The sequence below is a fragment of the Caloenas nicobarica genome, chromosome 30 (assembly GCF_036013445.1).
Source record: "Caloenas nicobarica isolate bCalNic1 chromosome 30, bCalNic1.hap1, whole genome shotgun sequence".
Taxonomy (NCBI): Eukaryota; Metazoa; Chordata; class Aves; order Columbiformes; family Columbidae; genus Caloenas; species Caloenas nicobarica.
The window spans coordinates 183,959-197,570 of NC_088274.1; the positions used below are offsets into that span (position 1 = coordinate 183,959).

The following is a 13,612-nucleotide window of genomic DNA, read 5'->3' on the forward strand; positions in this document are numbered from 1 at the left end:
TGGGATGTGGGGATGGATGGATGGATGGATGGGGGTGGGGGGGGAACCGGACGCCTGGGTCCCCTCCCGAACGCCTGGGTCCCCTCCCGAACGCCTGGGTCTTTGGGGCCTGGGGATGATGGATGGATGGGGGGGGGATGGGAGGGCGCCCGGACGCCTGGGTCCCCCCCATGGGCACCTAAATGGGAAGGGGGGGTGCGGGGGGAGGCCCCGTGCGCGAGGCCTGGCGGGGCGTTGGGGGCCCGGACGCCTGGGTCCCCCCCGGACGCCTGGGTCCCCCCCGGACGCCTGGGTCCTCCATCGGCACCGAATTGGGGGGGTGGGGGGGGGGGTGATGCTGTAAGTGGGGCAGGAGGCGGCCCGGACGCCTGGGTCCCCTGGTGGGGGGTGGGATGGAGAGGGGGGCCCGGACGCCTGGGTCCCCCCCGGACACATGGGTCCCCTGGTGGGGGGTGGGATGGGGAGGGGGACCCGGACGCCTGGGTCCCCCCCGGACGCCTGGGTCCCCAGGCCGCAGGATGCCGGAACTCCGGTTGCCAGGGCGACGCTCCGGGGTCCGTTGCCGTGGAAACGGGGGGGGAGACACCCCCCCAGCCCCCCCTCCCCCCCGGTGTGGTGGGGGGTCCTGGGGGGGGTCGGGGGTCCCGGGGGGTTTGGGGGTCCCGGGGATTTGGGGTCCGGGGGGGTCGGGTGGGGCCCCCCCACTAACGGTCTCTTCTGCTTCTTCTCTCTCTCCCCCTCCCCAAAACCCCGTCCGTCCCCCTCCCCTCCCCCCGCTTCCCATCGGCCCTCCGGGTGTCCGGGTGTCCCCCCCACGTCTGTCTGTCCCCGCCCCGTGTCCCTCTGTCCCCCCTCCTGACCCCCCCACCCCCCTGCACCCCCTGCACCCCCATGACCCCCCATCCCCCCCCTTGCCCCGACCCCCCATGTCCCCCATCCCCCCGCGCCCCCATCCGCCATGTCCCCCATCCCCCACGACCCCCGTGACCCCCATGTCCCCCATCCCCCACGACCCCTGTGACCCCGCCATCCCCCCACCCCCGCGCCCCATCCCCCATGTCCCCCATCCCCCCATCCCCCCGTGCCCCCGTCCCCCATCCCCCACGACCCCCTGACCCCGCCATGCCCCCACCCCCCCGCGCCCCATCCCCCATATCCCACCCCCCCCCCCAGCCCCCCCATGGCTCGCCCCTCCCCCACCGCCCCGTGACCCCCCCACCCCCCGTTCCCCTCCCCCCCGCCCCCCCGCCATGCCGCCCCCCCGCTGGCCCTGGCGCTGGCCCTGGCGCTCTGGGCCCCCCCGGGCGCCCCCCAGGACCCCCCCCCGGACCCGCGCTTCCCGGTGGTCCCCACGCAGTACGGGCGGCTGCGGGGGGCGCGGCGCGACCTGAGCAACGAGCTGCTGGGGCCGGTGCAGGCGTTCCTGGGGGTGCCCTACGCCGCCCCCCCGCTGGGCCCCCGGCGCTGGGCGCCCCCCGAGGCCCCGGCCGCCTGGGGGGGGGTCCGCGACGCCACGGCCTTCGGCCCCGCGTGTCCCCAGAACCTGCGCGGGGGGCCCCCGCCGCTCATGCTGCCGCTCTGGCTCAGCGACAACCTGGAGGCCGCGGGGGCGTACGTGGCGGCGCAGAGCGAGGACTGTCTGTACCTCAACCTCTACGTGCCCACCGAGGACGGTACGAGCGGGCGGGGCCGGGCGGGGCCGGGCGGGGCCGCCGGGCGGGGCCGGGGCCGTAGAGACGGGGCTGGCGCAGAGCGAGGACGGTCTGTACCTCGACCTCTATGGCCCCGCCGAGGGTGGTTCGAACGGGCGGGGCCAGTGGGCGGGGCCAGTGGGCGGGGCCAGTGGGCGGGGTCACTGGGTGGGGCTGGGAGGGGCTGGGGACGTAGAGGCGGGGATGGAGGGGCTGGGGCAGAGCGAGGACTGTCTGTACATCAACCTCTATGGTCCATTGGACAGTATGAGAGGGCGGGGCCGGTGGGTGTGGCCGGTGGGTGTGGCCGGTGGGCGGGGCCGGTGGGTGTGGCCGGTGGGCGGGGCTGGGGGCGGGAGGACGAGGCTCAACCTCCTCATCCCATTGGAGGCCGGTGGGGCCGGGTGGGCGGGGCCGACCACGCCCCAGTGAGAGAGAAAACGGGGAGGAAAAGGAGGAAATAGGGCGAATTCGGGCCAGAATAGGGGGGGGGCGGGGTGGAAATGGGGTGAAAAAGAGAGAAAACGGGTCAGGGTCAGCGCTGGGGGCGGCTCCGCCCAAAGGTTTGTGCTGGGAAATGGGGTGAAAAAGGACAAATTTGGGCAAATCCGGGGGAGAAAGGGAGGGAGTGGGAAACGGGGTGAAAAACGGGGGGTTTGGGAAATGGGTGAAAAACGGGGGGTTTGGGAAATGGGTGAAAAACGGGGGTTTGGGGGCAGGAGGGGGAGGGGCGGCCGCTCCGCCCAAGGACGGGAAAATGGGCGGAAAAACGGGGGAAATGGGCAAAATCCAATGGAAAAGGAGGATATGAGGAAATGGGGTAAAATCCAGCAAAACGGGGCAAAAAATGGGGGAAGCGGGGAGGGGCCCGGCTGCTCTGGGCCCCAGAAAACAGGGTGAAAAATGGCAGAAATGGGCAAAATGGGGTGAAAAGGGGGGGGGATTGGGAAATGGGGTGAAAAGCTGCAGATTTGGGTAAAAGTGGGGAGTGGGGGATCCCCCAGGGCTGGACGCACCCAGACCCCCCGCCCGGCCACGCCCCCCCGGACACCTGGGTCCCTCCCGAACTCCTGGGTCCCTCCCGAACTCCTGGGTCCCTCCCCGGACTCCTGGGTCCCTCCCGAACTCCTGGGTCCCTCCCGGACGCCTGGGTCCCTCCCGAACTCCTGGGTCCCTCCCGGACGCCTGGGTCCCTGTGCTGGAGCCGTCAACCCCTGTCCCCGCGTTCATCTGTCCCGACACCCTCCAGCCACCCCAGCGTCCGTCTGTCTGTCCGTCCCGACATCCTTCATCCGCCTGAACGTCCGTCTGTCTGTCCCCAGCTCCCCGCTCATCCCGACGTCCGTCTGTCCATCCCGGCATCCGTCCGTCCGCCCTTCACCCAGGCGTCCGTCCGTCCCTACGGCCTCTACCCATCCACGAGTCCGTCTGTCCGTCCCTCCGCCCTCCCTCTGTCTCTGTGTCTGTCTGTCCGTCCCAATGTTCTGCAGCCACCCCCGTGTCCGTCCGTCCCTCCATCCCCACGTCCGTCCGTCTGCCCCCGTGTCTGTCTGTCTGTCTGTCCCTCTTCTCGCCATCCATCTCAATGTCCGTCTGTCCGTCCATCCCCACGCCCTCCACCCGCCCCCGTGTCCGTCTGTCCGTCCATCCCCCCCGGTCCGTCCGTCCGTCCGTCCGTCCATCCCCAACCCCCCAGCCCCATTTTTTGGGCCCCCCCCCACTTTTCCCCCTTTTTTGCGGTCGGGGGGTTTTTTTGTTGTTTTTTTTTTAAATTTTTTTGCCTCTTCGCCCCTTTTTTGGGGGCCAGAAAATCGGGGTGTTTTTCTCTTTTTTTTTCAGACATTGTTTTTCCCCACTTTGGCCGTTCCCCCGCCCCTCCCCCCGCCCCATTTCGCCCCTTTTGGCCCCAAAAAGCTTTTTCCCGCTTCTCTCCCTGGTCCAGGTTTGGTCGCCAAAAGGCGCGAGGACGGCGCGGCCGGCGGCCCCCGGACCCAGGTATTTTGGTGCATGTTCCGCCGGTTTTGGGCAAAAAAAAAAAAAAAGAAAAAAAAAAAAAGTGCTTTTTTTTTTTTTTTGGTTCTTTCCAGTTTTTTTGGGTTTTTTTCCCCCGTTTTCCCCTCCCCTCCCCCTTTTTCTTTCTTCCCCCCCCCGTTTTGGGGGGATTCGCCCCTTTTTGTGGCTGCGGATTTTGGTTCTTTCTTTCTCTCTTTTTTTTGGTGTTTTTGGTTCTTTTTGCTTCTTTTCGGGGGGGTTTGGGGATTTTTTTTTTTTTTTTTTTTTTTTTTTTTTTTTTGTGGTGTTTCTTTTTGGTGGTTTTGGTTTTTTGGTTTTGTTTTTTTCCTTTTTTTTTGGACACGCCCCCTCCCCCCCGCCCCTCCCCCCCCCCGCCCCGGACGCCGGGGTCCCCCCGCCCCCTCCCCCCGCTCATCACGGGGGGGACACGTTGCCATGGAAACCACCCCCCCCCCCCCCCAGCTGTGACCTCTGACCCCGGCTGTCACCCCCCACAGTGTGGACAAGGGCGGGGGGTCCCCTAAAGTGACACTGGGGGGGTGACCCGGGGGGGTCCCCAGGGTGTCCCTGGGTGACCTGGGGGTGTCCCCGGGTGTCCCCCAGAGCTGGGGGGTCCCCAGGGGCGTCCCCAGGGTGTCCCCCGGGGGTCCCGGGTGTCCCCAGGGGGTTCCCCAGGGGGTCCCCAGGGCTGTCCCGGGTGTCCCCCCGATGTCCCCGGTGTCCCCCCGATGTCCCCGGTGGCCCCGTCCCCCAGACACCGGGACAGCGGCAAGAAGCCCGTGATGCTTTTCCTGCACGGCGGCTCCTACATGGAGGGCACGGGGAACATGTTCGACGGGAGCGTCCTGGCCGCCTACGGCAACGTCATCGTGGTCACCATGAACTACCGGCTCGGCGTCCTCGGTACGGGGGACACGGGGACACGGGGACACGGGGGACATGGAGGGGACGGGGACATGGAGGGGACGGGGGACACGGGGGACGGGGGGACACGGGGACACGGGGACAGGGGACATGGAGGGGACGGGGACATGGGGGACATGGCGGGGACATGGGGACACGGGGGGACGGGTGGACACGGGACACGGGGACACGGGGGACATGGGGGGGACATGGGACACGGGGGACTGGGGGACACGGGACACGGGGTCACGGGGACATGGCGGGGACATGGGGACATGGGGGGACGGGGGACATGGGGGGACACGGGGACACGGGGGACACGGGGGACACGAAGGGGATGGGGTCACGGGGTACATGGGGGGGACATGGGGACATGGGGGGACATGGGGACATGGGGACACGGGGGGACTGGGGGACACGGGGTCACGGGGACATGGGGGGACATGGGGACGTGGGGGGGACAGGGAGACACAGGGACAAAGGGGGACAAGGGGATACGGGGGGACATGGGGGACATGGGGGACACGGGGGGATGGGGACACGAGGAACCTCCCTGGGGACATGAGTTGGGGTAGAGACACCATGGGGACACCATGGAGAACCTTGTTGGGGACATGGGGACACTGTGGGGAACCTCATTGGGGACATGGGGACACTGTGGGAACCTCATTGGGGACATGGGGACACTGTGGGGAACCTTTTGGGGACATGGGGACACTGTGGGGAACCTCATTGGGGACATGGGGACACTGTGGGGAACCTTCTTGGGACCATGGGGACACTGTGGGGAACCTCATTGGGGACATTATGGGGAACCTCATTGGGGACGTAGGGTGGGTATGGGGACACGGGGACACCATGGAGAACATCCTGAGGCCATGGGACGGACATGGGGACACGGCGGCATTAAGGGGAACCTTTTGGACATGGGGACACTGTGGGCAGCTCCTCGTTGCCAGGGGGTGCGTGTGGGGCCGTGTCCCCGCGGCGTCCCCGCGGTGTCCCCACGGTGTCCCCGCGTCCCCAGGGTTCCTGAGCACGGGGGACCAGGCGGCCAAGGGCAACTACGGGCTGCTGGACCAGATCCAGGCGCTGCGGTGGCTGCACGAGAACGTCGGCAACTTCGGGGGCGACCCCCAGGAATCACCATCTTCGGCTCCGGCGCCGGCGCCGCCTGCGTCAGCCTGCTCATCCTGTCCCACCACTCCGAAGGTACCAACCGGTGTCACCCCAATGTCACCCCCGTATCCGCCTGCTCATCCTGTCCCACCGCTCCGAAGGTACCAACGGTGTCACCAGTGTCACCCCAATAGGGCCTGGTGGGCTCCATCCTTATGTCCCCACCACGTCCCCATGTCCCATCACGTCCCCATGTCCCACCATGTCCCACCACGTCCCCATGTCCCACCATGTCCCCATGTCCCCATGTCCCACCACATCCCCATGTCCCACCACGTCCCCATGTCCCACCATGTCCCCATGTCTCCATGTCCCACCACATCCCATGTCCCAACATGTCCCCGTGTCCCACCATGTCCCCGTGTCCCACCACGTCCTTATGTCCCCAACACGTCCCCATGTCCCACCACGTCCCCATGTCCCCATGTCCCACCACGTCCCCATGTCCCACCACATCCCCATGTCCCCACCACATCCCCATGTCCCACCACGTCCCCATGTCCCACCATGTCCCCGTGTCCCACCATGTCCTTATGTCCCAACACGTCCCCATGTCCCACCACATCCCCATGTCCCCACCACGTCCCCATGTCCCACCACGTCCCCATGTCCCAGCACGTCCCCGTGTCCCCGTGTCCCACCACGTCCCCATGTCCCACCACGTCCCCATGTCCCCATGTCCCACCACGTCCCCATGTCCCACCACGTCCCCGTGTCCCCGTGTCCCCAGGTCTGTTCCAGAAGGCCATCGCTCAGAGCGGCACGGCCATCTCCATGTCCCACCACATCCCCATGTCCCCACCACGTCCCCAAGTCCCACCACGTCCCCATGTCCCCATGTCCCACCACGTCCCATGTCCCACCACGTCCCCGTGTCCCCGTGTCCCCAGGTCTGTTCCAGAAGGCCATCGCTCAGAGCGGCACGGCCATCTCCAGCTGGTCCGTCAACTACCAGCCGCTCAAGTACACGCGGCTGCTGGCGGCCAAGGTCGGGTGCGAACGCGCCGACACCGGCGCGGCCGTGGAGTGTCTGCGGCGCCAGCCGTTCCGCGCCCTCGTGGACCAGGACGTGCAGCCCGCGCGCTACCACGTGGCCCTTCGGGCCGGTGGTGGACGGCGACGTGGTGCCCGACGACCCCGAGATCCTGATGCAACAGGGCGAGTTCCTCAACTACGACATCCTGATCGGCGTCAACCAGGGCGAGGGGCTCAAGTTCGTGGAGGACTCGCTGGAGAGCGAGGACGGCATCTCGGCCTCCTACTTCGACTTCACCATCTCCAACTTCGTGGACAACCTGTACGGGTACCCGGAGGGGAAGGACATCCTGCGCGAGACCATCAAGTTCATGTACACGGACTGGGCGGACCGCGACAACGGGGAGATGCGGCGCAAGACGCTGCTGGCGCTGTTCACCGACCACCAGTGGGTGGCCCCGGCGGTGGCCACGGCCAAACTTCACGCCGAGTACCAGTCGCCCGTCTACTTCTACACCTTCTACCACCACTGCCAGACGGACGCGCGGCCCGAGTGGGCGGACGCGGCGCACGGGGACGAGATCCCCTACGTGTTCGGGGTGCCCATGGTCGGGGCCACCGACCTGTTCCCCTGCAACTTCTCCAAGAACGACGTGATGCTCAGTGCTGTCGTCATGACCTACTGGACCAACTTCGCCAAGACCCGGGTGGGCAGGGGCGCCGTGGGGGGGCGGGGGCGGGTGGATGAGCCGGGGGGGGGTTGGGTGGGTGGGTGGTTGGGTGGGTGGTTGGGTGAGTGGGTGGTTGGTTGAGTGGTTGGGTGGTTGGTTGGTTGGGTGGGTGGTTGGTTGAGTGGGTGGTTGGTTGAGTGGTTGGGTGGTTGGTTGGTGGGTGGGTGGGTGGTTGGATGAGTGGTTGGTTGAGTGGTTGGATGGTTGGTTGAGTGGTTGGTTGGTCGGTCAGTTGAGTTGTTGGTTGGTTGGTCAGTTGAGTTGTTGGTTGGTTGAGTTGTTGGTTGGTTGGTTGGTTGAGTTGTTAGTCGGTTGGTCAGTTGAGTTGTTGGTTGGTTGGTCAGTTGAGTTGTTGGTTGGTTGGTTGAGTTGTTGGTTGGTTGGTTGGTTGAGCTGTTGGTCGGTTGGTCAGTCGAGTTGTTGGTCATTTGGTTGAGTTGTTGGTTGGTTGGTTGGCTGAGTTGTTGGTTGGTTGGTTGGCTGAGTTGTTGGTTGGTTGGTCAGTTGAGTTGTTGGTCGGTTGGTTGAGTCATTGCTCTGTTGGTTGGGTGGTTGCTCGGTTGATTGGGTTGCTGGTTGCTCGGTTGGTTGGGTGGTTGCTCCCTTGGTTGAGCTGTTGGTTGCTCGGTTGGTTGGGTGGTTGCTCGCTTGGTTGAGCTGCTGGTTGCTCGGTTGGTTGGGTGGTTGCCCCCTTGGTTGAGCTGTTGGTTGCTCGGTTGGTTGGGTGGTTGCTCGCTTGGTTGAGCTGTTGGTTGGTTGGGTGGTTGCTTGCTTGGTTGAGCTGTTGGTTGCTTGGTTGGTTGGGTGGTTGCTCCCTTGGTTGAGCTGTTGGTTGCTTGGTTGGTTGGGTGGTTGCTCGCTTGGTTGAGCTGTTGGTTGGTTGGGTGGTTGCTCCCTTGGTTGAGCTGCTGGTTGCTTGGTTGGTTGGGTGGTTGCTCCCTTGGTTGAGCTGTTGGTTCCTTGGTTGGTTGGGTGGTTGCTCGCTTGGTTGAGCTGTTGGTTGGTTGGGTGGTTGCTCGCTTGGTTGAGCTGTTGGTTACTCGGTTGGTTGGGTGGTTGCTCCCTTGGTTGAGCTGTTGGTTGCTTGGTTGGTTGGGTGGTTGCTCCCTTGGTTGAGCTGTTGGTTCCTCGGTCGGTTGGGTGGTTGCTCCCTTGGTTGAGCTGTTGGTTCCTTGGTTGGTTGGGTGGTTGCTCCCTTGGTTGAGCTGTTGGTTGGTTGGGTGGTTGCTCGCTTGGTTGAGCTGTTGGTTGCTCGGTTGGTTGGCTGGTTGCTCCCTTGGTTGAGCTGTTGGTTCCTTGGTTGGTTGGCTGGTTGCTCCCTTGGTTGAGCTGTTGGTTGCTCGGTTGGTTGGGTGGTTGCTCCCTTGGTTGAGCTGTTGGTTCCTTGGTTGGTTGGGTGGTTGCTCGCTTGGTTGAGCTGTTGGTTGGTTGGGTGGTTGCTCGCTTGGTTGAGCTGTTGGTTACTCGGTTGGTTGGGTGGTTGCTCCCTTGGTTGAGCTGTTGGTTGGTTGGGTGGTTGCTCGCTTGGTTGAGCTGTTGGTTGCTCGGTTGGTTGGCTGGTTGCTCCCTTGGTTGAGCTGTTGGTTGCTCGGTCGGTTGGCTGGTTGCTCCCTTGGTTGAGCTGTTGGTTGCTCGGTTGGTTGGGTGGTTGCTCCCTTGGTTGAGCTGTTGGTTGGTTGGGTGGTTGCTCGCTTGGTTGAGCTGTTGGTTGCTCGGTTGGTTGGCTGGTTGCTCCCTTGGTTGAGCTGTTGGTTGCTCGGTTGGTTGGCTGGTTGCTCGCTTGGTTGAGCTGTTGGTTGCTCGGTCGGTTGGCTGGTTGCTCGCTTGGCTGCCCGCTTGACCCACCACCCACCGCCCGCGCGGCCCAACCGCCGCCCCTCTGAAACCCCCGTGTCCCGCCGCTCCCCAGCGACCCCAACCAGCCGGTCCCCCAGGACACCAAGTTCATCCACACCAAGCCCAACCGCTTCGAGGAGGTCGTGTGGACGCGCTTCGACGGGAAGGACAAGCGGTACCTGCACATCGGGCTGAAGCCGCGCGTGCGCGACCACTACCGCGCCAACAAGGTGGCGTTTTGGCTGGAGCTCGTCCCCCACCTGCACAACCTGCACCAGCTGCCCCCCGGCTCCACCACCACCCGCCTGCCCCCGCCCCCCCGGCGCGGCCCCACCCGCCGGCCCCCCGGCCCCTCCCCCCGCCCCCCGCGCCCCGACGAGCCGGGGGGGGGGGAGGGGGACGAGGAGGAGGACGGGGCGGCGGGGGAGGGGCAGGGCGGGGGGCGCCGCCGCTTCGCCCCGTTCCCCGGGGACTCGCGGGACTACTCGACCGAGCTGAGCGTGACGGTGGCCGTGGGCGCCTCCCTCCTCTTCCTCAACATCTTGGCCTTCGCCGCGCTCTACTACAAGCGGGACAAGCGGCCGCCCCACCCCCACGCCCACCCCCTCCCCCACCACGAGGGGCGGGGCCCGCGGCGCCTCAGCCCCCCTCCCCCCACCCGGCCCGGCGGGGGGGCGCCCCCAACGACCTGCTGGGCCACGGGGGGGGGGGAGGGGAGGAGGAGCTGGTGTCGCTGCAGCTGAAGCTCCCGGACAGGGTGGGGGTGGCGATGGGGGACCCGGGGGACGCGGCCCTGCGCGGGGCGCCCCCGGCGGGGCCCCCCGACTACACGCTGGCGCTGCGGCGCGCGCCCGAGGACGTGCCGCTGCTGCCCCCCAACACCATCACCGTGGTGGCCGGGGGGGGGCTGCCCCCCTGCACCCCTTCGGGCCGCCCTTCCCGCCCCCCCCCCCGGCCACAACAGCACCCTGCCCCACCCCCACTCCACCACCCGCGTATAGGCCGGGCGGCCCCTCCCCCACCCCCCTGACACCCCGACCCCTCCCCCACGCACGCGCCGGGGCGTGTCCGTCCCGCCCCGCGGAGGAGAAACCCCTCCCCCACGGCTTGGGGAGGGCTGGGGGGCCCCCGGACGCCTGGGTCCCCCTTGGACGCCCGGGTCCCCCTGGGACGCCCGGGTCCCCTCTCGGACGCCCGGGTCCCCCTTCTCGGACGCCTGGGTCCCCCTTGGACACCTGTGTCCCCCTGGGACGCCTGGGTCCCTTCTCGGACGCCTGGGTCCTTCCCGGACACCTGGGTCCTTCCCGGACGCCTGGGTCCATCCTCGGACGCCTGGGTCCTTCCCGGACACCTGGGTCCCCTCCATGGGTGTGTGGGGTGAGACACACCCCCGCCCCCAACCTGCTTGCGTCCCGCCCGGACGCCTGGGTCCCCTCCCGGACGCCTGGGTCCGCTGAAGAGGTAGCGGGGACCCCCCCCCATCCCCCCACCATGGACACGCTGGCGCCGCGTGGGGACCCCTCCCCCGCACCATCCCGGACGCCTGGGTCCCCCAAAGACGCATGGGAACCCCCCCGCCCCCCAAACCCGGACGCCTGGGTCCCCCGAAAACACACGGGGGGGGGGGGGGGGGCCCCGGACTCCTGGGTCCCCGCAGAAGCGGGGAGCGGGGGGGACAGGGGGGTCTCTCTCCACCTGCACCCCCGGACGCCGGGGTCCCCCCGCCGCCCCTCCCCCCATCACCATTGCATGTTCCCGACCTGGCGGGAAACGGCTCAAACCCAAAAATGGAGAAAAAGAGGCCCCGGGGGGAGGGGCGCTGCCACCCCCCCGAGCCCCCACGTCCCCGGGGGGGCCCTGACTCCCCCTCCCCCCTTCCCCCCCCTTTTCTTTCTTTCGCGCTTTCTGTACAAAGAAAAACTTGTGCCAAACGCAGCAGTTTGGGGGTTCGGGGGGCCCCCCCAGCCCCTCCCCCCGCTGCCCCTCCCCCCCCCCCCCCGTGCCAAGATGGCGGCCGGAGCGCGAGATGGCGGCGACCCCGACCCCCCCCCGGTTGCCATGGAGACCCCGACCCCCCCGGTTGCCATGGAGACCCCGACATCCCCCGGTTGCTATGGAGACCCTGACATCCCCGGTTGCCATGGAGACCCCGACATCCCCGGTTGCCATGGAGACCCCGACCCCCCCGGTTGCCATGGAGACCCCGACCCCCCCCGGTTGCCATGGAGACCCCGACATCCCCCGGGTTGCCATGGAGACCCCAACATCCCCCGGTTGCTATGGAGACCCTGACATCCCCGGTTGCCATGGAGACCATGACCCCCCCGGTTGCCATGGAGACCCCGACATCCCCGGTTGCCATGGAGACCCCAGCATCCTTGGTTGCCATGGCGACCCCATCACCCCGGTCGCTGCGGTGATGTCACCGGTCGCCGCGGTGACGCGTGTGTTCCCCCCCCCCCGCCCCTCCCTCCGCCCCTCCCCCCGCCATGGCGGCCCCTCCCCCAACAGCGACCCCGAGAGTTTCTATTTTTATTCCCGGGGGGGGGGGAGGGGGAGGAGGGGGCGGGGCCTCGCGCTGGGCGGGGCCTCGAGAGGGCGGGGCTGGGGGGGGGCGGCCCCGGGGGGTGTTTTTATGAAAAAAAAAAAAAACACAAAAAACGGACAAAAAAGAGAAAAAAAAAAAAAATCAAAAAAACCCCCAAATTCGCTGCGTTTCCTGCGGGTCCGGGGGGGGAGGGGCGGTTTCCATGGGAACGGGGCGGCCCGCCCCCCGGGGATCCCCGCGCTCCCATTGGCTGCGGCGCCCCCTGGCGGACCGGGAGGGGCTGGGAGGGAACTGGGTTGTACTGGGAATAATCTGGGGTTGTACTGGGAGGGAACTGGGGTTGTACTGGGAGGGACTGGGGTGTACTGGGAGGGAACTGGGGTTGTACGGGGAGCAAACTGGGTTGTACTGGGAATAATCTGGGGTTGTACTGGGAGCAAACTGGGGTTGTACTGGGAGCAAACTGGGGTTGTACTGGGAGAGAACTGGGGTTGTACTGGGAGCAAACTGGGGTTGTACTGGGAGGGAACTGGGGTTGTACGGGGAGCAAACTGGGATCGTGCAGGGGTCATACTGGGAACGCACAGGGGCTGTGCTGGGAGCAAACTGGGACCGAACTGGGTTATACTGGATCAAACTGGGGTCGAACCGGTTTAAACTGGGATCAAACTGGGATCCCTGGGGCTGGACTGGGATCAAACTGGAACCGAACCGGGTTAAACTGGGATCGAACTGGGATCCCTGGGGCTGGACTGGGATCAAACTGGAACCGAACCGGGGTTAAACTGGATCGAACTGGGGTCGCCGGGGCCGTGCCGGGGGTGGGGGAGGGGCGGGGGCGGAGCCTCGTGCGGGTCCCTCCCCCGCCCCTCCCCCCCCCCGGGGTGCGCGCGCCTGCGCCGCTGCCGCGCGTGCGCGTGGGGCCAACCCCGCCCCTCCCCCACCCCCCGCGCCCAGCGCCGCGGGAACCCAGGCGTCCGGGAGACCCCTCCCCCATCCAGGGAACCCAGGCGTCGGGAGACCCCTCCCCATCCAGGGAACCCAGGCGTCCGGGAGACCCCTCCCCCCCACCAAGGGAACCCAGGCGTCCGGGAGACCCCTCCCCCATCCAGGGAACCCAGGCGTCCGGGAGACCCCTCCCCCATCCAGGGAACCCAGGCGTCCGGGAGACCCCTCCCCCATCCAGGGAACCCAGGCGTCCGGGAGACCCCTCCCCCCATCCAGGGAACCCAGGCGTCCGGGAGACCCCTCCCCCCCACCAAGGGAACCCAGGCGTCCGGGAGACCCCTCCCACCCACCAAGGGAACCCAGGCGTCCGGGAGACCCTCCCCCATCCAGGGAACCCAGGCGTCCGGGAGACCCCTCCCCCCCACCAAGGGAACCCAGGCGTCCGGGAGACCCCTCCCCCCCACCAAGGGAACCCAGGCGTCCGGGAGACCCCTCCCCCCCACCAAGGGAACCCAGGCGTCCGGGAGACCCCTCCCCCCGCCCCCTTCTGTTCGATCGGCCGCGCGGGGGGGGAGGGGCCGGGTTGGGGGGAGGGGGCGCCGTGAGCGACCCCCCCCGCCCCTCCCCCCGCGCGCGACCGCGGTGACGTCATGGCGGCGCTGGCCAGCTCGCTGATCCGGCAGCGCCGGGGGGGAGGGGACGCGCCCCCCCCGCGCGCGCAGGGCCCCCCCCCGCCCCCCGGCGCGCGCGCCCCCCCCCTCCCTGTGCCAGGAGCAGCTGCGGGGGCT

General features: G+C 67.5%; 2 protein-coding genes across 2 annotated transcripts in view; both read left to right on the plus strand.

The window, feature by feature from the left end:
• Positions 1–13,612, plus strand: part of PFAS (phosphoribosylformylglycinamidine synthase) — a 308,075-nt gene that overhangs the window by 19,249 nt on the left and 275,214 nt on the right. The window lies entirely within an intron of this gene.
• LOC135999886 (neuroligin-2-like) lies at positions 1,249–11,936 on the plus strand. Its single transcript, XM_065653457.1, is given in 11 exon segments — positions 1,249–1,673; positions 3,634–3,678; positions 4,446–4,607; positions 5,635–5,745; positions 5,748–5,819; positions 6,677–6,882; positions 6,884–7,491; positions 9,402–10,039; positions 10,042–10,242; positions 10,245–10,280; positions 10,283–11,936. Coding segments are annotated over 11 exon segments (2,232 nt in total). The 5' UTR covers positions 1,249–1,567; the 3' UTR covers positions 10,330–11,936.